Source organism: Ovis aries, chromosome 14, assembly GCF_016772045.2.
Source record: "Ovis aries strain OAR_USU_Benz2616 breed Rambouillet chromosome 14, ARS-UI_Ramb_v3.0, whole genome shotgun sequence".
Classification (NCBI taxonomy): Eukaryota; Metazoa; Chordata; class Mammalia; order Artiodactyla; family Bovidae; genus Ovis; species Ovis aries.
Window position 1 is genome coordinate 63,952,211 of NC_056067.1, and position 18,949 is coordinate 63,971,159.

General features: G+C 58.5%; 2 protein-coding genes across 8 annotated transcripts; one reads left to right on the forward strand and one right to left on the reverse strand.

Annotated features, from left to right (window-relative positions):
• Nucleotides 1-482: 482 nt before the first annotated feature.
• Nucleotides 483-4,694, reverse strand: TSEN34 (tRNA splicing endonuclease subunit 34). 4 transcript variants are annotated; one of them, XM_042232557.2, is made up of 5 exons: nt 4,662-4,694; nt 3,335-3,581; nt 2,840-3,089; nt 2,438-2,692; nt 483-976 (listed from the first exon to the last, which is right to left on the reverse strand). In XM_042232557.2, exons 2-5 carry the CDS (start codon nt 3,575-3,577, stop codon nt 789-791), a joined length of 936 nt encoding a protein of 311 aa, XP_042088491.1. In that variant the 5' UTR covers nt 3,578-3,581; nt 4,662-4,694; the 3' UTR covers nt 483-788. The 4 variants fall into 4 exon arrangements, with proteins under 4 accessions (XP_042088491.1, XP_027834655.2, XP_042088490.1 ...); XM_027978854.2 differs by lacking the exon at nt 4,662-4,694 and adding an exon at nt 4,455-4,582; XM_042232556.1 differs by lacking the exon at nt 4,662-4,694 and having other exon boundaries at nt 3,335-3,707.
• Nucleotides 4,695-5,141: 447 nt separating this feature from the next.
• MBOAT7 (membrane bound O-acyltransferase domain containing 7) lies at nt 5,142-18,754 on the forward strand. 4 transcript variants are annotated; one of them, XM_027978845.3, is made up of 8 exons: nt 5,142-5,411; nt 6,101-6,179; nt 6,279-6,408; nt 6,957-7,083; nt 9,152-9,311; nt 11,078-11,438; nt 13,432-13,608; nt 17,739-18,754. In XM_027978845.3, the coding sequence occupies exons 2-8, from the start codon at nt 6,104-6,106 to the stop codon at nt 18,124-18,126; spliced, it is 1,419 nt and encodes a 472-aa protein (XP_027834646.1). In that variant the 5' UTR covers nt 5,142-5,411; nt 6,101-6,103; the 3' UTR covers nt 18,127-18,754. The 4 variants fall into 4 exon arrangements, with proteins under 4 accessions (XP_027834646.1, XP_027834648.1, XP_027834647.1 ...); XM_027978847.2 differs by lacking the exon at nt 5,142-5,411 and adding an exon at nt 5,504-5,689; XM_027978846.3 differs by lacking the exon at nt 5,142-5,411 and adding an exon at nt 5,824-5,979.
• The last annotated feature ends 195 nt before the right edge of the window (nt 18,755-18,949 follow it).

Here is an 18,949-nt window from a genome sequence, read left to right on the forward strand (position 1 = left end):
AGGACCCTCCATACTGTTCTCCCTAGTGGCTGTACCAATTTACATTGCCACCAATAGTGTAAGAGGGTTCCCTCTTCTCCACACCCTCTCCAGCATTTATTACCTGTCGGGGCCTTGAGTTCTATCCCTGGTAGACATGACTGAGCAACTAAATGCAGGCTCCTCTGTCCATGGGATTCCCCAGGCAGGAATAATGGAGTGGGTTGCCATGCCCTCCTCCAGGGGATCTTCCCAACCCCGGCATCGAACCCAGGTCTCCCACATTGGAGGCACACTCTTTACCGTTTGATCCACCAGGGAAGCCCATGGGGTCACAAAGAGTTGGACACGACTCAGCGACTAACACACCTGCTCCTTACTAGAAGTGGGACCTTGGGCAACTCATTTCCCCTCCCCCAGGCTTTTCCTCATCTGCCCAAACACCTGCAGCAACTGCCCACACCTCCCAGGATTGTCTTAAGGATTCAAATCACAAACTCCACACTGATTCAACAAATTTATTGAGACCTCTTGGGACCTAAGCCCTGTAGAAAACAGAAATGAATCAGCTTTCACACTCAGGAAACTCATGGTTGGAAACTGTTAACAATAAAAAAAAACACAGCCACTAAGTGCTTTGGATTGGGGAGGGATATAAGGAGGATGTAGTGTTTATAAATCTGGAATCGAACACTAATCGCCAAGAGAGAGAGGAGGTGGGGCGGGGCCTCCCACGCAGAGATGAGCTTGGAACCATCTAGAAATGGTCTTGCCACGGACATGGCCACGCGCCCACAGGTCTCTGGAGCTCACTGCAGGCTGGCCCACTGCAGGGACGTGTAGACCACCTTACCATCGGGCTGCGGAGAGCAAAGCAGCAGCGTCTTTCTGACACTGGTGCCCAGGCGGCCAGCCGAAACCAGGTCCTGGAGTGGTATGGGATCCCCGGGAGCCCAGCACTGGGCGATGTAGTGAGCGTGGAAACGGAGCGGGTCACCTGGGTGAAGGAGAGAGGCAGGTAGCAGTTTCCACTGGTGGAAAGCTGGAAGACACTGGGACCTCCAACACGGAGGGGATCGCAAGGCATCCAGCCATCACTACCAATATTGTAAAAGACACTCTTGGGCCTGGGGGGTGGAGCAAGTTGACACATTATGTGAAAATGAAGTCGCTCAGTCGTGTCCGACTCTTTGCAACCCCATAGACTGTGGCCTACCAGGCTCCTCTGTCCATGGGATTTTGTCCAGGCAATAGTACTGGAGTGGATTGCCATTTCCCTTCTCCAGGGGATCTTCCCAACCCAGGGCTCAAACCCGGGTCTCCGGCATTGTAGACAGACACTTTACCATCTGAGCCACAAAAATAACAAGTAACTGACTATATCGCTGTCAGTCAAAGCCATGAGGAACTCAAAAGGGCATCATGTATATCGTATCATAAATATCCAACGAGAAGTGACTCAGACTAAAAGAAGAGAATGATCTACAACAGAAGGGTGAAATAAAATAGAATTAAGGAGTCAACCAAATTTTTCTGCAAAGGACCAGGTAGTAAATATTTTCCATTTTGTGGGCCACGCTGCAAATACTCAACTCTGCCGATCTAGCACCATGGCATCCGCTGATCACATGTAAACAAACAGAAAGTGAAAGTGAAGTCGCTCAGTCGTGTCCGACTCTTTGCGACCCCATGGGCTGTAGTCCGCCAGGCTCCTCTGTCCATGGGATTTTCCAGGCAATAGTCCTAGAGCGGATTGCCATTTCCTTCTCCAGGGGATCTTCCCAACCCAGGGATCGAACCCGGGTCTCCCGCATTGTAGACAGATGCTTTACAGTCTGAGCCACCAGGGAAGTCAAAAACAAACAGAGCTGTGTTCCAATAAAACTTTATAAAAAAAAAAAAAAACCCTGTCAGTGGGCCTCATTTGACAGGCTGAGGGGAGGGAGCTATACTTTGCCCCCAGGGTAGATGAACCTGACCAAGTAAAGTAGGACCCTGAGTAGGGAACTATGCAGAAAACTAACAGGTAACATAAATCTAAAAGAGCAAGGCTTCCAGCATTTCTACTCCTGAGTATTTATCTGAAAAAAAAAATGAAAACACTAATTCAAGAAGAAAAACGCACCCCTATGTCCACTGCAGCATTATTTACAATAGCCAAGATATGGAAGGGCTTCCCAAGCGGCTCACTGGTGAAGAATCTGCAATGTATATGTATTATTAAATATAGTAATGTACATAACACTACAAAAAATGATTTACTTTTTATTCTATATGTCTTCTGTGAGAGTTCTTCTTTCCTTTGTTCATTTACTAAACTACTCTCCAAAAGAGCTTGGGTTCCCAAGTGTTTCCTGTTTCTTAGAAGCTGAGAAAAAGAGACCAAAAAAGGCGGGAAACGCAGAACGGGGTGGAATTGTGAAGAAAAATGTCACAAGAGGTCCCGACACAAACTCACCAGGATAGACCAGGAAGTCACCCCCGAACTTGCCAGCAGCACTGAGGAAGAAGCCTCGTTCCCACAGGTCTCTGTAGATGCTGTAGCGAAGCTCGTGGGCAGGGCGGCCGGCATGGGGCCAGTCTCTGGACTGGACACGCCAGTCCAGGGGCCTAGCCTTGATGGGCCGCGGCCGAGCAGTGGCCAACTGGATGAGCAGAGCAGACTTCGGCAAGGCGGCCACTCCATTTGAAGGCCCTGGCTGGGGAGAGGAGCCTGGTGGGGATGAATCCAAGAGTTTGATGAATCCAAGGGCCAAGGTTTTTCCCCAGCCCCCAGCGAGGACCAACCCTAGAGTGCCAGCCGAAAATTTCCCAAGGATCTCTTCCCTCCCTCCCCTGGTCCGTGGGCTCCAACCCCCACCTTCATGTGCTTCCTCATGCTCTCCAGCAGCCTGGCCAGCACTGGCCTCATTCTCTTCGGCAGCTTGCTTCCCACCGGCCTCCTGGCTCCCACTGGTCCCTGATTCCTGTTCCAGCTTTAGCTTCTTCGCAGCCTGGCCCTCTGTAATCTTCTCTAGTAGCTCCTGACGACGGGTCTCTCGGGCCTCAGCTGCCAGAGCGCTTTGTTCCTGGAAGTCCTGCTCTTGCTGGCGCTTGAAGGATGCCAGTGCCTGAGAAGCAAACTTTCCTGTAATATCAGGATTCAGGCGTGCCCTGCCTTGGGAATCTAGGAATCCTGACTCTGGCCCCCTCCAAACCTCGGGGGATGAACCTGGGGATCCTACTATCCTCCTCTCACAGAATTCCAGAATCCAGGACTCTCAGACCCCTCCCACCTCAGGGACTAGTCGTCCCCGGCCTCTCCTCCCGCAGGTTCCCCTGGAGGGGAGCCCCTAGCCTGCCCGCCCCCCCTTACCAGGCTGTGTTGGCGAGGGTCCGGGCGCGGGGCGCTGACCAGGGTGACTGCGCCGATCTCGGCCAGCAGTCGCGCCTCCTCAGGCATCAGCAGCAGTGGGAGGCCCAGGCGCGAGTTCTGGCGGGGCCCGCGGGGCAGGGCGCCCACCGTGCGGCCCCCCACGCCCAGGCGCTCCCGCAGCGCCTGCACCGCCTCGGCCCCCCACACCAGGGAACGGCCGTTCGCCACCTCCACCACCAGCATCCTCCTGCGGGAGGCCAGAGGCACACCAGTCACCCACCCGGCAGCACGCCTCTCGCCGCGGGATTCGCGCCGCTGGGAGGGCGCCCACCGCCTGGCCCGGGGTCTCGGCGAAGCCCCACCCCCGAGACTCGTGGGGTGGAGCCTGGCTCCGAGCCGCGTTCGCCACCTGCTGAGCGGGAGCGCTAGCCCCACCCCCTGGGCGCCGGGCTCCGCCCCCGGGCGATCCCGCCAGGCCCCGGGGCTGACCGAGACGAGGCCCCGCCCCGAAAGGAGCGCTGGGGCCCCGCCGGGGCGCCTGGGACCCTGCGGGCAGCATTCTGGCCAGGAGCGAGACTGGCCGCGCGGGCCCCCGCGCCTTGCGGCAAAGCCTGCCGGAGGGCGGGCCACGCCCCCTCCGTAAGGTCCGTTTCGGCGTCGCCCTCCGGTGTTCCCGTCAGGGGTCGGGACCTCCGGAGGCCACAGCCCCCCGAGGCCACGCCCCCTGGGGGTTCCTCGGGGACGCCTCTCCTTTCTGAGCCCTAGAGGTCCGGCCTCAGGTCCCCGCTCTGAGCCCGGCTCGCAGAATGCGAAGCCCCGCCCCCGCCCGAGCGTGGCCGCTTCGTACTTTCGGAAGTCCTCGGCTCAGCCGATCGCGGCCCCGCCCCCTCCCGAAGACTAGGCGTCAGGCGTTCGGACGGCCTCGGCTCACGTCGCGCCCACAGCCTGAGGCCCCGCCCCCGTCGGCCGCGGGCTCCCCCTCCCCCGGTTGGAGTTCCCGCCCTAAGACCGAACCCCGCAGCCGGAAACCCGGTCCGTTCTCTGCTCGGCCGGGCTCAGCGCGCTCGTGAGCGCTCCCTTCAGAATGTGGCACCGTCCTCTGACGGAAACAGCTATTCACCTCGCAACCAGCTCGCAGTCCCAGCGGAGCCGCCCCCTACGTAGCGCGCCACGCGGGGCTTCCTCCACCCCCCATGCCGACCCCCTGCGTCGGTGTCGTCACGCCGCCACCTCAGCGGAGCGGGAAGTGCGGGGCCCGCCCCGCGGGGCCGTAGCCCTGCCTTCCCCCTGAAGTGTAAACCCCTCGAGCCCGCCCCTCGAAGCGCACCTCCCTCCTCGGTTCCGGGACTAGCAAGCGGGCGGCTCGCCACGCTGGCCCCGCCCCTTGAGGTAGAACGCTGTTTGCCCCACCCCCTTGGGGGGGGTGCTTCTGGGTCCCTCCTAAGTATGTCCAAAGCCCGTGGCTCCGCCTCCGTCCCAAACCTGAGACTCCGCCTATGAGCAACCCAAGGTCGCTTCTACCCGACTACCTCCGAAGGGAGCCGAGGCTGTGGCCCCGCCCACGTCCGGCCGAAGCTCTTGGCCCCGCCCACAACCGAACTTACTCGACCACCTCCGAACAAGTCCGAAGCCTGTGGCCCCGCCTCCAAACCACCCCCGGATTCTGGCCGAAGGAACCTGGAGCGGAGGCCCCGCCTCCCTCTGACAGCTCAGCTCCAGGCCCCGCCTCTTTCCCGGGTCCCCCGGCGGCCTCGGAGCCCGAAGCTTCTGGCCCCACCCCTTTCCGAGCCGAAGCCCCGCCCTTTGCGTGCTCGCAGCCTGGTAGATCCGAGTCCGGGTCCCGCCGCCGGGTCGTGCTCTCTGCGCCTCGTTCGCGCTCCTTCCCCGCGCAGCCCGGACACCGCTGGGCGCTGTGCGCACGACCCTGGGCCGCGCAGCTCTGCAGGCCCCCCGAAAGAGGCTGGGGGGTGCGGGGGCGTGCTGGGCGGGGTAGGCGTGGCCGGACCCACGGTACCCGGCGGGCCAGGACTGCTCGGCCGCCTCCTGCCCTGCGAGCGGCGCAGAACCGCGGGTCCAGGTGGGCCGGGGTGTGGAGGCGCCCAGGAAACCGGGAGGGGTCGGGACAGTGAGGGGTCGCTGCGCATCGGCGGGCTGATGGGGTGCGGGGGCGGCGCCGGGAGCCCGGCCGAGCTCCGGGGTGGCACGGTCGAGCTCCCGGGTGGCGTAACCGCCTGTGGCTTTGCCCAAAGCGGATATGAGCCGTGCTTGGTGCGCGCCCCGGGACTCGGGCTGGGACTGGGGAGCGGGCCGGCTCTCCGGCTTCAGACAGGAGAAGGAACCCGAGCTCGGAGAGAGGTGGAGGCTGGAGACCTGGACTCCTCTGAGGCCCCCTCGAAGAACGGCAGGGGTTTAGAGAGCAGTGTTTTCGGAGGCAGTGGGGAGCGCGGGGATAAGAGGCGGGCTGGGTGTTGCTTGATCGTCTACGGAGAAGGGGTCGGCAGGTTTGGATTCCTGGGTTCTCAAAGGAGAAGAGATCTGGGGGCCTGGATTCTCAAGAGAGGTCCTGGGGGTGACTTCCTCTATCCTCAAAGGAGGAAGGGCCTGGAGGTCAGGATTCCTGTGTTCTCAGAGGAGAGGAGCTGAGGGTAGGATTCCTGGATCTTTGACAACTGGGGATTTAGACGGGGGCAGATTCCTAAATCCTCTAAGGAGGGGCTGGCGGCCGGACTCCTGGGTTCTCACTGTGAACGTTTGCCCGTCCCCTAGAACATGTCGCCCGAAGAATGGACATATCTGGTGGTTCTTCTTATCTCCATCCCCATCGGCTTCCTCTTCAAGAAAGCTGGTGAGTCAGGTTCCCTCCTCAACGGAAAGTAAGGGGGGGTGGGCAGAACGGGGGACCCCCTGGAAAGTTCTACGCTGACGCTGTGCCTTCTCCCCGCAGGACCTGGGCTGAAGAGATGGGGGGCAGCAGCCGTGGGCCTGGGGCTCACCTTGTTCACCTGTGGCCCCCACACTTTGCATTCCCTGGTCACCATCCTTGGGACCTGGGCGCTCATTCAGGCCCAGCCCTGGTGAGGATTTGGTGGGAGGAGGAGGGGGAGGAGGAGGGGGAGCACGGAGCGGGTGGAGGATGCAACCTCTTTCCTCTTGGGGTCTTTCTCTGTTTCCGCGTCAGCCTCTGGATGTCTCTTGTGTGCCTCGAGATTCTCTGCGTCACGTGTTTGGTCTGTTTTTCCTCCTCTCCTGCCTTTTTCTGGGTCTCGTCCCTGTGTGTCTGTCCTGGCCCTTGACGTCCATGTCATGGATTCAGGAGAGAGGAGGGCATTACTGGGCTGCTGGCCCCGGGATTCTCTCTCTTTCTCCCTCACCTCTCCCCCTCCCTCCCAGAAACAAATGGAGGCATGAAGGGTCTTCACCCTGCAGCCCCTCTCTTCATCTCCTCCTTGTTCTCTGTTGCTGTGCGTTTTTATACAGCTCTTTCGGTTGTGTTCATCCTGTACACCCACCTCCCCTATCTCTAAAGGTGGGCAGTGGGGGGTGGGATCTGCAGCTGGAATCCAGGGGCGACAGAGGCAAGACCTCCCGCACCCAGTGCGACAGGCCTCCTGTCTTGTCTCAGCTCCTGCCACGCCCTGGCCCTCGCCTGGACCTTCTCCTACCTGCTTTTCTTCCGAGCGCTCAGCCTGCTGGGCCTGCCCACTCCCACGCCCTTCACCAACGCCGTCCAACTGCTGCTGACACTGAAGGTCAGGCTCCCCCCACACCCCCAGCCCTCCCTGGGTGCCCGTGAACCAGCCCAGCTTTACCTTCTCCTCCCTGGGGAGGCAGAGGAGGCGGGTCGGTCTCTCCCACTCACTCCGCCGAAGGCAGGATTTCACCTCTCAGCTCTTCCCCGGGGTAAAAAAGTACCCAAAGCTATATAACTGTGGGTGTCAGTGGGTGGCTGGGCTAAAGTGCATCTTTGTAGCAAGCCACGTTACAAAAGAAAAAAAAACAAAACCCAGCTCTGGGCAGAGAGCACTGAGCTGAGGGCACAAAAGCAGGACACCCCGTCTGGCTTCCCACAACCTGGGAAGATGGGAGAATACAGGTCTGCAGGCCCTGCCGCAGAAGGAAAGGTCACGCATTGCTCCTGTGTGCTACCTTTCAGGGAATGGAAGGGTCAGGCGGCAGTGGCAGGCAGGGCTTGCCCAGCACCCCGTGTTCCCGGGCGGGAGCTGAAGAGTGGGCAGGAGTGGGTTAGGAGTTGGAGGAAACCAGAGCCTCTCGGGACACAGGGAGCAGCGGGCTTGGAGGGGGCCTGGCCGCATGCCACCAGCTGTGTTGTAGCCACATGGACTGTCCTTCAAAGGGAGACCATAGCACGGGCCAAGCCGTGCAGGGCCTGGCTGGCCCCAGTGCAGAGTTTGGACTTCTTCCTGTGGGGGCCCAAGAGCCACTGCAAGAGGTTTTTCTGAAAACCTGTGACCAGGTTTACAGGTTTAAAAATACTTCCTCCAGGTGCTGAGGGAACTGCAGCAGGAAGGGTAAGGGGAGCTGATGTGGGACTCCTTTATCTAAGGCCAACTGACAAACTGCAGGCTTGAGGCAGGCCTGGGGCCGCTTATCAGGGCCCCACCAGGAGGCCTGGCACGTAGGAGAACCTGGAGCGCGTTTTTGTTGATGTTTACCTCGACCAGGGCAGGATGAGGAAGGCTCCTGGGCCCAAGGGGACGAGAGGAGGGGAGCCCAGAAGGAAAAGGACTTGGGTAGATTCGAGGAGGTTGGTCAAGGGTCACGGCCAGGCCCCAGGCGGTCTTATCAATAGAGGGATTAAAAATACAGGAATACAAACCCAAGGTTCACTCCTGCCTGCCTCCGCCATCTGGCAACTGAACCCCGGCTGAAGCTGGAAGACACAGACCTGTGGATGTCGGGCCAGCCTGGGGTGTGTGTGCAGAAGGGTAGAGAGCAGGCTGGGGGCCTAGGGTAAACATACTCAGCCCAGTGGTGGAGGCAAAGCAAAAGGGACAGGCCCAGAGACCTCAGGGATGCGACCTGGGGAGCAAGGAAGGTTTCCAGTCTAAGCAGCTCAGTAGATGCTGATGGCATTTGATGGGGCTTCCCTGCTGGCTCAGCTGGTAGAGAATCTGCCTGCAATGCAGGAGACCTGGGTTCAATCCCTGGGTTGGGACGATCCCCTGGGGAAGGGAAAGGCTACCCACTCTAGTATTCTGGCCTGGAGAATCCCAAGGACTGGCATTTGATGAGGGGAGAGACCAGATGAACACCCACTTCGGGAAATGGCTAAAACTGTTTTCCACTTGTGATGTGTTAAATTCGAGGTGCCCGGAAGTCATCCATCCATGTATTAATGAGAAGAGGCAGCTGCTTTTTCTTTTTTTTTTAATTTATTTTGGCCATGCCACACGGCTTGTGGGATCTCAGTTTGCAAACCGAGCATCATCAAACCCGGGCCCCGGTAGGGAAAGCACCAAGTCCTAACCTCTGGACCACCAGGGAATTCCCTAGAGGCAGCCTGATGGACAAGCCCGGGGCTTGGAGAAGTCCCACCGGGGTACAGCGTGGGTGGTACCTAAAGCCGTGAACGGCAGGGGAACACGGAAAGATGGAACTTAGAGAGAAAAAGACCAAGGGGCCCAGGAGGGAGCCCTTACCCGTGGTCAGATGCTCAGAGCTGCCCAAGGAGCAGCGCCTCGGCACCCAGCCCCACAGGACCGCCCGGCCCTTGGCCGCCCAGGGCAGTCGTGAACGGCAGGTGGGTGTGAGGAGGCCGGGGTCTGAGCTGTCCTCCCGCACGCCCCTTCCTCCCAGCTGGTGAGTCTGGCCAGTGAAGTTCAGGACCTGCACGTGGCCCAGAGGAAGGAAATGGCCTCGGGCTTCAGCAAGGAGCCCCCCTTGGGGTTGCTGCCGGACGTGCCCTCTCTGATGGAGACCCTCAGCTACAGCTACTGCTACGTGGGAATCATGACAGGTGAGCGTGCCCACCCCGGGCCTGCCTCTGCCAGGACTCTGCTGTCTGTTCTGTGTTCCTGCCCCACCCCACCCCTCATTCCAGCCTCTGCTGCTCTGAGGGTGAGCCTCTGAGCCCCAGTCCCTGTCTCCCTCTCCCGCTGGCCCCAGGACCCCTCCAGAATAGACACAGATTGTTCTCTGCCTCAGTGACTCTTTGTAGCTTACTGGGAGCACATGGGAGATTAAGGAGAAAGATCGATGTCACCCTAATGTGTCTGCCGCCCAGGCCACAAGGATTCACAGCGTATGATCCGACTTTTAGTTTCAGGACGTATTTTTCATCACCGTTGACCTCGTAGAAGGTCTTGACTTCTGTAACAACTGTATTGAGCTATAATTACCATATTCACCCACTCACAACCACCTCCAGTTTGCTGAGTTTGAGTCTCTCTACAGAGTTGTGCAGCCTGACTCCCAGGCAATTTCATCACCTCAAAAAGAACCCCTGCAGCCTTTACCATCGTCTCCCAAACCTCCAGCTGCCTCCATTCCCTGAAAGCACTGACTTTCTCTATGTGTCTGCCTACCCTGAGCTTCTATAAATGGCATCATACAGCGTGTGGTCCTCTGTGACATGTGAGACTTTCCACATTTCTGTTAAAGCCCTCTGCTCCCTCCCCAGGCCAAGCCATCATTTTATCTAAAAAGTGCAGCAGTCCCGTCTTTTCCGTCAGTGTCCCTCTGCAGCCCCTCCCTGCTCAGTGGCTGAGGGGTCTCCTGAAAAGGCGAAATAATAATCTAGCCCTTCCCTGGTCGGGGAGCCTACAGTGGTTACCCTAGCACGGGGGGAAACAAACCAGAGTCTTTGGAGAAGGAAATGGCTACCCACTCCAGAATTCTTGCCTGGGAAATCCCACGGACAGAGCAGCCCGGCAGGCTACAGTCCATGGGTTCGCAGAGAGTTAGACGTGACTGAGCGCACACGCTTGCCTGCACAGCATATGCAAACAAGTGGGTGGTTTTACACCAATGGGAAACATGCATACGGTCAGCACCCCATCAAATAATCTTCCCAACACAGCACTAGTCTCTCCTCCCTTCTAGTTGCTGTCTCCCAAGGGTAGCCACTCTCTGGACTTCTAAGAGCATAGGTTAGTGTTGTCTGTTTTGGGGCTTTATGGGAATAGAATCAGATACAGTATGTATTCCTCTGTGCTGCCTTATTTGCTCAATGGGATGCGAGACGTTGGCTGCACGGACTTGTACCTGGTTTGTTTTCATGGCTGTGTAGTATTCCATTGAGTGGATAAACCACACGTTATCCAAAAAAAAAAATTTTATATATATATATATAAAGCCAAACCCAAAGCCCTGGTCAGATCCCGCCCAGGGCCTTGCCCCTGCAACCCTCTGATTGCTTGTCAGGCCCCTGTCTTCCTCAAGGGACGCGCTGCTGCGCTCCCTGTTCCTGACCCCCGGGCCCCCCTGCCCGCCTCCCTCCAAGTGCGGCCTGTCTGTCTCCATCAAGTGTGCCGGGACCCCCTGGTTCTCAGACTGCTCTGTCAGAGACGCTCCCTGAGTGTCTGTCTGTTCCTCTTTCCCGCCAAGCCCCCTGTCTCCCCCTTTGTCCGCTTTCCCTTGCTCTCCGTTCTCCTCTCTCCCTGGTCCCCCCCGGTCCCCCTGGTCCCCCGGTTCCTGGCCCATCTCCCCCGCCCCGGGACCGGCGCTCTGCCCGGCGCCCCCACGCGCACCAGCGTCTGACCGCGGCCCGCCCTCCCGCCACAGGCCCGTTCTTCCGCTACCGCACCTACCTGGACTGGCTGGAGCAGCCCTTCCCGGGGGCCGTGCCCAGCCTGCGGCCCCTGTTGCGCCGCGCCTGGCCGGCCCCGCTCTTCGGCCTGCTCTTCCTGCTCTCGTCACACCTCTTCCCGCTGGAGGCCGTGCGCGAGGACGCCTTCTACGCCCGCCCGCTGCCCGCCCGCCTCTTCTACATGGTTCCCGTCTTCTTCGCCTTCCGCATGCGCTTCTACGTGGCCTGGATTGCCGCCGAGTGCGGCTGCATTGCCGCTGGCTTCGGGGCCTACCCCGTGGCCGCCAAAGCCCGGGCCGGGGGCGGCCCCACCCTCCAATGCCCACCCCCCAGCAGGTCAGGCGGCGGGAGGGAGGTGTCCCAAGACCCGGCCGGCCCCATCACCGCGGGCTGGCCCTGCCCCTAGCAGGGAGGAGAGCGGGGAGGAGGGGGGCTGGTCTCCCACCTGTTGTCAGCAGTGTCACTCTTGGCCACCGCAGCCCGCCCTCCCCTGTCCTAGGAAAACTCCTGAAACCTGCGGATCGCCCCCTGTTGTGTGCTTGTCACCCCCTGGGGTATGAATTGCTCTCTGTTGCTAGGAAAAGGAAGGTGTATTCTAGCAACCCCCTGCTGCCCCTCTGTTCCCATGGAAGTGTCACCCCGGTAACCCGGTTGTTGTTGGTTGCTCAGGATGCCATCCCTGGGCAGTGAGGAGCAGCCCCTTGTTGCTAGGGAAACCATTCCCTAGCAACAGAACTACCCCTTCCTGCCTGTGTTGCTATGGAAACAGCATCTCCTAAACTGCCCCCTTCTTTGCTGGGAGCAAGCAGGCCCTCCCTGTGAGATGTCACCACATAACAGCCTCTGTTTTAAATGACATTCTCTTTATTTATTTTTGGCTGCTGAGCACAGGCTTTCTCTGGTTGGGGCAAGGTGGGGCTACTCTTCGTCTTGGGGGGGCAAGCTTCTCCTGGTGGCTTCTCTCATTGGGGAGCGCAGGCTCAGGAGCTGTTGCCCACAGCCTCAGCTGCTCCAGGGCGTCTGGGGTCTTCCCCGACCAGCGATGGAACCCGAGTCAGCCCCCTGTGTTGGCAGGCGGATCCTTACCCGCCTGGGAAGTCCCAGAAATGGCATTCTCCACCATGCTGGCCTCTGGCCGGGGGGGACACCATTCTTAGTAACCGCCAGAAGCCCCAGTAACTGTGGGTTAAGCTTGTTGCTGGTGAAGCTACTCCCCTAGCTCCTTCATCATGAGGCAGATCACACAGCTAGTAACCAGGGACTCCCTTGTTGCTAAGGATACGATGCTCCTGTGTTGCTGGGGAGGTGGCACCCTGGCAGTCAGGAGTGGGCCCTCCCTCGGTTCCCTGCAGCCGTCCTCTGGCCTTCAGGCTGGGGCTGGAAAAGCAGCCCCTTGATGTAAACTTTGAATGACTCCTTACTAGGGTTGGGCCATCCCCCCGTAGTCACAGCAGCCATTCCGTTGTGGGGGAAGTGGCGCCCCCCCACGCAACATTTCTTCCTTCTGCCAGAGTAACCAAAGGCAGGCCTCCAGTTGCTAGAGGGTATCCCCCAGAAGACGTCAGGCAGGAGCTGAAAGCTTTTCTAAACCTTCTGGGCCCTGCTCTTAATGGAAGCCCCGCTTCTGTTATCAGAAGCAGCCAGTGGTTCAGGCAGGTCAGTGATAATCCCCTTCTGCTGGGAGCATTGGCACCGGTGACCCAGGAACCGCTGTATTACTGGAGCTGATCCTTCTAGAACAGTCATACGGACTGATAGCCAGGAAACGCCTTTTCAGGATGCTTTTTAAAAACATCCTAGGCTTGTGGCTAAGAAATGCCCTTTCCCTAGCAACAGAGACCATCTAGGTGGCAGGCGGGCCTAGAACATCTCCCTAGCAACCACGGACCACCTCGCTGTTAGGGCTGCTGTTTGCCCAGCCAGGGAAGGGTTTAAGGAATTTAGAAAGGACTACTTGGAGGCTTCTCTGGATATGCTGAGCTTGGGTGCTCAGGGATGGCCTTAGCCCAACATCTGAGACCATTGGCAGGTCAGGTTGCTAAGGACTCATAGCTTAGCAAATGTAACCCTTGCAGACTTTTCCTGGCTGTTGCAGGCCCCCTTCCCAAGAGAAAGAGAATCCTATTGCTGTGGAATTGTGCACATCCCCCCAAAAAATGCACCCTCTGGGCTCCCCTCCCCTGTTGCCCTAGCAAATGCCACAGCCAGGGAGCTGTTGCCTGGCCAGACTCCCCTCCTTAGCGTCCGGGGCTGGGACAGGAGCCAGCGTCGGGAGGGGGCCTGGCTGAGCTGCATGTCTGTCCCCCACCCTCGTCCTCCACCCCCCCAGTCCGGAGATGGCAGCTTCCCTGGAGTACGACTATGAGGCCATCCGCAACATCGACTGCTACAACACAGACTTCTGCGTGAGAGTGCGGGAGGGCATGCGGTACTGGAACATGACGGTGCAGTGGTGGCTGGCGCAGTACATATACAAGAGCGCGCCCGCCCGCTCCTACGTGCTCAGGTGAGCCCTCCTGTCGCGGAGGACGGCGTGTAACTACATCTCCCAGCTGCCCCGGCGGCGCCCTGCGGCTCCCCCAAGCGGGCCTCCGCCCCTGAGGGTCATGGGAGCTGTAGTTTCTTGAGCCTCTGGCTGCGGCTCGGATTGCGTTCCCGAGGTAAGCTGGTTCGTCTTTCTCCCGGCCTCCGTTTCTGCTTCTGCAAAGCCGGCCGCTTGGCACAGGCGCAGTGCACCGAGTCCTATGGACTCGATGGCTAGACCTTCTGTAATCGTGACCCTGCCAGTACCTAAGAAACGTTAAGCAGTTGGTTGACCTCTGTTCCGTCAACTCTTTTTTCCTCTCTCAAAAAATTCCCCTACATGCTTTGCTTTTTCTAGGTTTTTTTTTTAATTGAAGTATAGTTGGTTTACAATGTTGTATTCGTTTCAGATGTACAGCAAAGTAATTTAGTTTTTTTTTTTTTTCTTGCTTTTTCCCACTGTGCTTTGCAACCTGCAGGATCTGAACCCACCCCAGCAGTGAAAGGGCAGAGTCCTAACCACTGGACTACCAGGGAGTTCCCGATCCTTTTTTTTTTTTTTTTTTTCAGATTATTTTCCCTTATAAGTTATTACAGAGTACTGAGTAGAATTCCCTATACAGTAGCCAATACATTAAGTCCTGGTTGGTTATCTATTTTATATAGTGTATATATGTTAACCCAGAACTCCCAGTTTGTCCCTCGCCACGACCCAGTGTCCCCAACTCTTCAGCGGGGGTAATGCTGTTAACCTGTGTCACAGGTTGACCTGAGGAATAAGTGAGATAAAGTGTTAAATGCACGTAATGTGAGCCCTGAGCAGCTTTCATTGTCCTTCACTCACCTGGTAATTCCTGAGTGGAGACTTTCTGTAAAGATAAGATAAACTGACAAATTTAGATCTTGACAAATTTAGGAAGTAGGAAATCTTGAAGATGAAGAGATCTAGACTCAGAGAGGTCAGGCCACCTGCCGAGCATCCCTCCTTTTCCCCTCGCTGCCAGGTGAGGTCAGGATGCACCGTAACATGTCCTCATGGTGAAGCGTTTAATCACGGCACCTCTGGAGCTAGGCCTCCCTGGATGTGCTGTCTAGTTTGGATTTAAAGATGCGCTCTGACCTTGTATGGGGCATGGAATAAAGGCGGGGAGGGGAGCAGGAGATGAGGCAGGGACTGGCCCGGTGGGCACTGATGCTGTCCAGAGTAGGGACCAGTGGTCAGAAGTGGATGCGCTGGAGAGATGAGGTCACGGCTCGACCCCACATGCATGGGGGCCGAGAGAGGACACGCAGTGGGGTTGCCCAGGCAGTGGGCCTGGGTGATGAAGGAGAGGAAGTCTGCGCAGGAGGAAGTTTCAGAAGCGGGCAGGCTGAGGAAGCCAGCCTTGGGTTTAGTCTCAATGACTTTGAGGTGACAGTTAGAGTTCTAGCCAGGGTTATTGGATAGGCACTGAGTAATGTGATTCTGGCTTATTAGGGAAAGGTTGGTGTAAGAAGTGGACCCGTGAGCATTGGCAGCTGTGGATGGTGCTTAAAGCTCTGGGGCTGAGTCTCAGGTCAAAGCACAGAGTGGACCTACACTGAGACCAGTGATTTTCAATGTCTGAGTCACTCAGTGGTGTCTGACTCTTTGTGACCTCAGGGACTGAAGCCCGCCAGGCGGCTCTGTCCTTGGGATTCTCCTGGCAAGACTACTGGAGTGGGTTGCCATTCCCTTCTCTAGGGCATCTTCCCAAGCCAGGAAGTGAACCCGGGTCTCCTGCACTGCAGGTGAATTCTTTACCATCAGAATCACCAGGGAAGGCCCAGGACTGTCTCAATGGGGGTGTAGGGGGTTGGGCAGTTGGCGTCTGGAGACGCTATATCATATTGGAGTCTAGTAGGCGGAGGCCTAAACGCAGGCACAGGACAGCCCAGCCCCAGACGTCTGTAGCTCCAACATTGCGGAACCCTGGTGTAGACAGGGGCTGGGAGGAGAGGCGAGTGCAGACACAGCCAGTGAGATAGGAGGACAATCAGCAAAGCGTTCGGTTAGTTCCCTTCACACAAGCAAGGGTGTCAAGGAGGAGGGGCTGGAGGGAAAGTGTGTCTGCCCCTGCCAGGAGCTCCAGGGGGCGAGGGCAAGTGTGACCCTGAGTGGGGGGCATGGTGGGAGGAATTCCCCCTCCTCCTTGCAAGGTGAAGTGAAAGCCGGATTGGAGTGGGTTCGAGAGGCTAGAAGAGTCTCTGGAGACTGTTCACTGCATGGGGGAGGGCGGGGGCCGCGAAACAGGGAGAGACGAGTAGCTAAGGGAGGGGCCAAGATCTAGGCTGTGCACACGCAGAGTTGGAGATGCTGGGCTCACGCTCATGTGCATCCTCCTGTAAGTTCCTGTCAGTTCTGGCAGCCCGGAGTATCGTCTCTCTGCCAGAGGTAAGAGAAAGGAAACAGTTTGGGTCCTGAGTGAGCATTACACCAGATTTCAAGGCACAGCACAAGTAACCTTCTGCTGAGAATTTCCAAGATGGAAAGAAATCTCACCCATTTTTTTAAAAAAAGTTCATCCCTTTTATTTTTAAGTTGGAGTAGAGTTGCGCTCGCTTGAGGTGTACAGCAGAGTGAATCAGTTAGGTACATGCACAAGTATCCCTTCTTTTTCCGCTTCTTTTCCCAGACAGGTCCTTACAAAGTATAGAGTAGAGTTCCCCGTGCAATACAGTAGGTCCTTATTGAAAGGGAAAGTGTTTGTCGCCCGATCGTGTCTGACTCTTTGCAACCCCATGGTCTGGCCATGGAATTTTCTAGGCAAGGATACTGGAGTGGGTCGCCATTCCCTTCTCCAGGGCATCTTCCCAACTCAGGGAGCGAACCCAGGTCTCTCACACTGCAGGCAGATTCTTTAGCCTCTGAGCTACAGGGAAGCCCATGGTCCTTACTGGTTGTCTAGAAACCTCTCTTTTTCTTACTATCCACTGCTATGCTCTGTCTCCCACCACATCTCTGCTCCCAGGACATAGCTCCCAGGCCCTCAAGGAAAACATTCCTGGACAGTAACAATTTCTAGAGGCCTCTCTCACCTTTTCAGAGATTGATATCTGCATCCAAAGGACAAAGGAAAGATGCTCAAAGGTAGATTTTTTTTTTTTTTCAAGGAAATGGCCTAAGGAAAAAGAAGGAGGAAAACATCTCCCCTGTCAACAACAGGGAGATTTAGCCTTTTTATGGACATTGCGCCCTCCCCCAGCTACCCCCACACAGCGGTCAGTGTCATGCTCATCGTTGGGTTTTTTGCTGTCGTGTCCGATTCTTTGTCATCCCATGGACTGTGGCACACCAGGCTTCTCTGTCCTTCACTATCTCTTGAAGTTTGCTCAAACCCATATCCATCGAGTCGGTGATGGCATCCAGCCATCTCGTCCTCTGCCGCCCCTTCTCCTCCTGCCTTCAGTCATTCCCAGCATCAGGGTCATATTTGTACTTTAACCACCCTGACGTGCCAGAGGCAAACCTTGGTGCCCGTGGGCAGGAACTCAGACACAACCCTGGCAGAGCCTGCTGGGATTTGTGGGCACCCGGTGGAAGTGGGGGTCGGGGCCTGAATCTGTGGGTCTTCAAGGGCTAGCGGTTTTGGAATCAGTAAGAAGGGACCATGGCTGGAGATGTCTGAGTCTTCGTGGGTCAGGAATTATACTCCTAGATCCTCAAATCCTTAGGAAGTGGCAGGGATTTGATTCCTAGGTCCTGAGGGGAGAGTGTTGGGGGGGGTTTGCTGAGAAGACAGTAGAGACTCCTGGGTCTGAGGGAGGAGAGGATGGGGGCCTGGATCCGCGGGTCTGAGGGGGGAAGGAGGTGTGGGGCCTGGACCCCGGGGTCTGAGGGGGGAGGGGCCAGGTCTGAAGGGGGTGGGCCCGGGGGCCTGGATCCCGGGGTCTGAGCGGGGAGGGGCCGGGTCTGAGGGGGGAGGGGCCGGGGGGGCCTGGATCCCGGGGTCTGAGCGGGGAGGGGCCGGGTCTGAGGGGAGAGGGGCCCGGGGGGCCTGGATCCCGGGGTCTGAGCGGGGAGGGGCCTGGCCCGGTGCCTGCGCGGGGAGGCCGGGGTCTGCAGCCCAAGCCCTGATTCGCGCCCCCCGGCAGGAGTGCGTGGACCATGCTGCTGAGCGCCTACTGGCACGGCCTGCACCCTGGTTACTACCTGAGCTTCCTCACCATCCCGCTGTGCCTGGCAGCCGAGCGCCAGCTGGAGTCGGCCCTGCGCTGGCGGCTGGGCCCCGGGGGCCAGAAGGCCTGGGACTGGGCTCACTGGTTCCTGAAGATGCGGGCCTACGACTACATGTGCATGGGCTTCGTGCTGCTCTCGCTGCGCGACACGCTCCGCTACTGGGCCTCGGTCTACTTCTGCATCCACGTCCTGGCCCTGGCGGCCCTGGGGCTGGGGCTGGCGCTGGGCCGGGGCGGCCCCGGGCGGCGGAAGTCGGGGGCCCCGGCCCCCAGCCCGGCCTCGGGAAAGCTCCGGGAGGAGTGAGCCCTCGCCACACACCGTCTGCCGGTCGATCGGCCCCCTCGCTTTGGCCTGGGAATCCCGTGAACCAGGCTGCCGCCGCCCTTCCCAAGAAGAGGCCGGAATTTGGCCCGGGACCTGGAGAGGATTCCCGGCTCTGCGCCCTGCCTGACAGGCCAAGGCGGGGGGCGCCTGCGTCCCTGGCTGCCGCCACCCTCGGCCCGATGCTCAGTTTTCCCTCCCGTAAAAATCAAGCTAAGTGCCCAGAGAGAATCTCCGTTGTCCCTGCCTGGGCCTGCTGTTCAGAGGGCTGTGTCTCCCGCTGCGCTGGGGCTGGTGGGCCACAGGGCTTCTTGGGCGGATGGCCTTGCTTTGGCTGCTCGGTGTGGGGGTCGGAGCCTCAGGGCGGGTCCGGGAGTTGGGTGGGGGTAAGTGGGCGCTTTCTGGCCGCTTTCGCTCCACGTCTTCTCGGTAGACCCGCTCGGAGGGTGACCCTCTTGGAAGGGAGAAGCCTTGGTGCAGACGTCCTGGCCTTCGTGGGTTCCATCTGAGCCAGCCAAGGGTCCCCGCGCTCCTGTAGCCTCCTGTCATCCTCGGGCCTGAGACAGGCTCAGAATGTGTAAATCTCTCCCAATAAAGTGTCACACGGAGACTCTGTGGGATGTCTGTGGACGGTCAGCCAGGGTGGGGGGACCGCATCCCTCCAGCATTCCGCCGCGAGGTGTCACCGCCCGGGCCTCTGTGGGCCTCAGCTCCCAGGAGGCTCCAGCAGCAGCGGCCCTGAAGTTTACGGGAAGGAGCGGGCACTGCCTCCGGCCACCTGGCGGCCAGGTGCGCGCCCGCCTCA

Coding starts and splice junctions, on each gene's coding strand:
- TSEN34 (XM_042232557.2), bottom strand. CDS start 3,577: ATGCTGGTGGTGGAGGTGGCGAACGGCCGTTCCCTGGTGTGGGGGGCC. Junction 2,693..2,839: donor GCATGAGGAAGCACATGAAG/GTGGGGGTTGGA, acceptor CATCCCCACCAG/GCTCCTCTCCCCAGCCAGGG. Junction 977..2,437: donor TGACTTCCTGGTCTATCCTG/GTGAGTTTGTGT, acceptor TCCTTCACCCAG/GTGACCCGCTCCGTTTCCAC.
- MBOAT7 (XM_027978845.3), top strand. CDS start 6,104: ATGTCGCCCGAAGAATGGACATATCTGGTGGTTCTTCTTATCTCCATC. Junction 6,409..6,956: donor CTCATTCAGGCCCAGCCCTG/GTGAGGATTTGG, acceptor GTCTTGTCTCAG/CTCCTGCCACGCCCTGGCCC. Junction 9,312..11,077: donor CTACGTGGGAATCATGACAG/GTGAGCGTGCCC, acceptor CTCCCGCCACAG/GCCCGTTCTTCCGCTACCGC.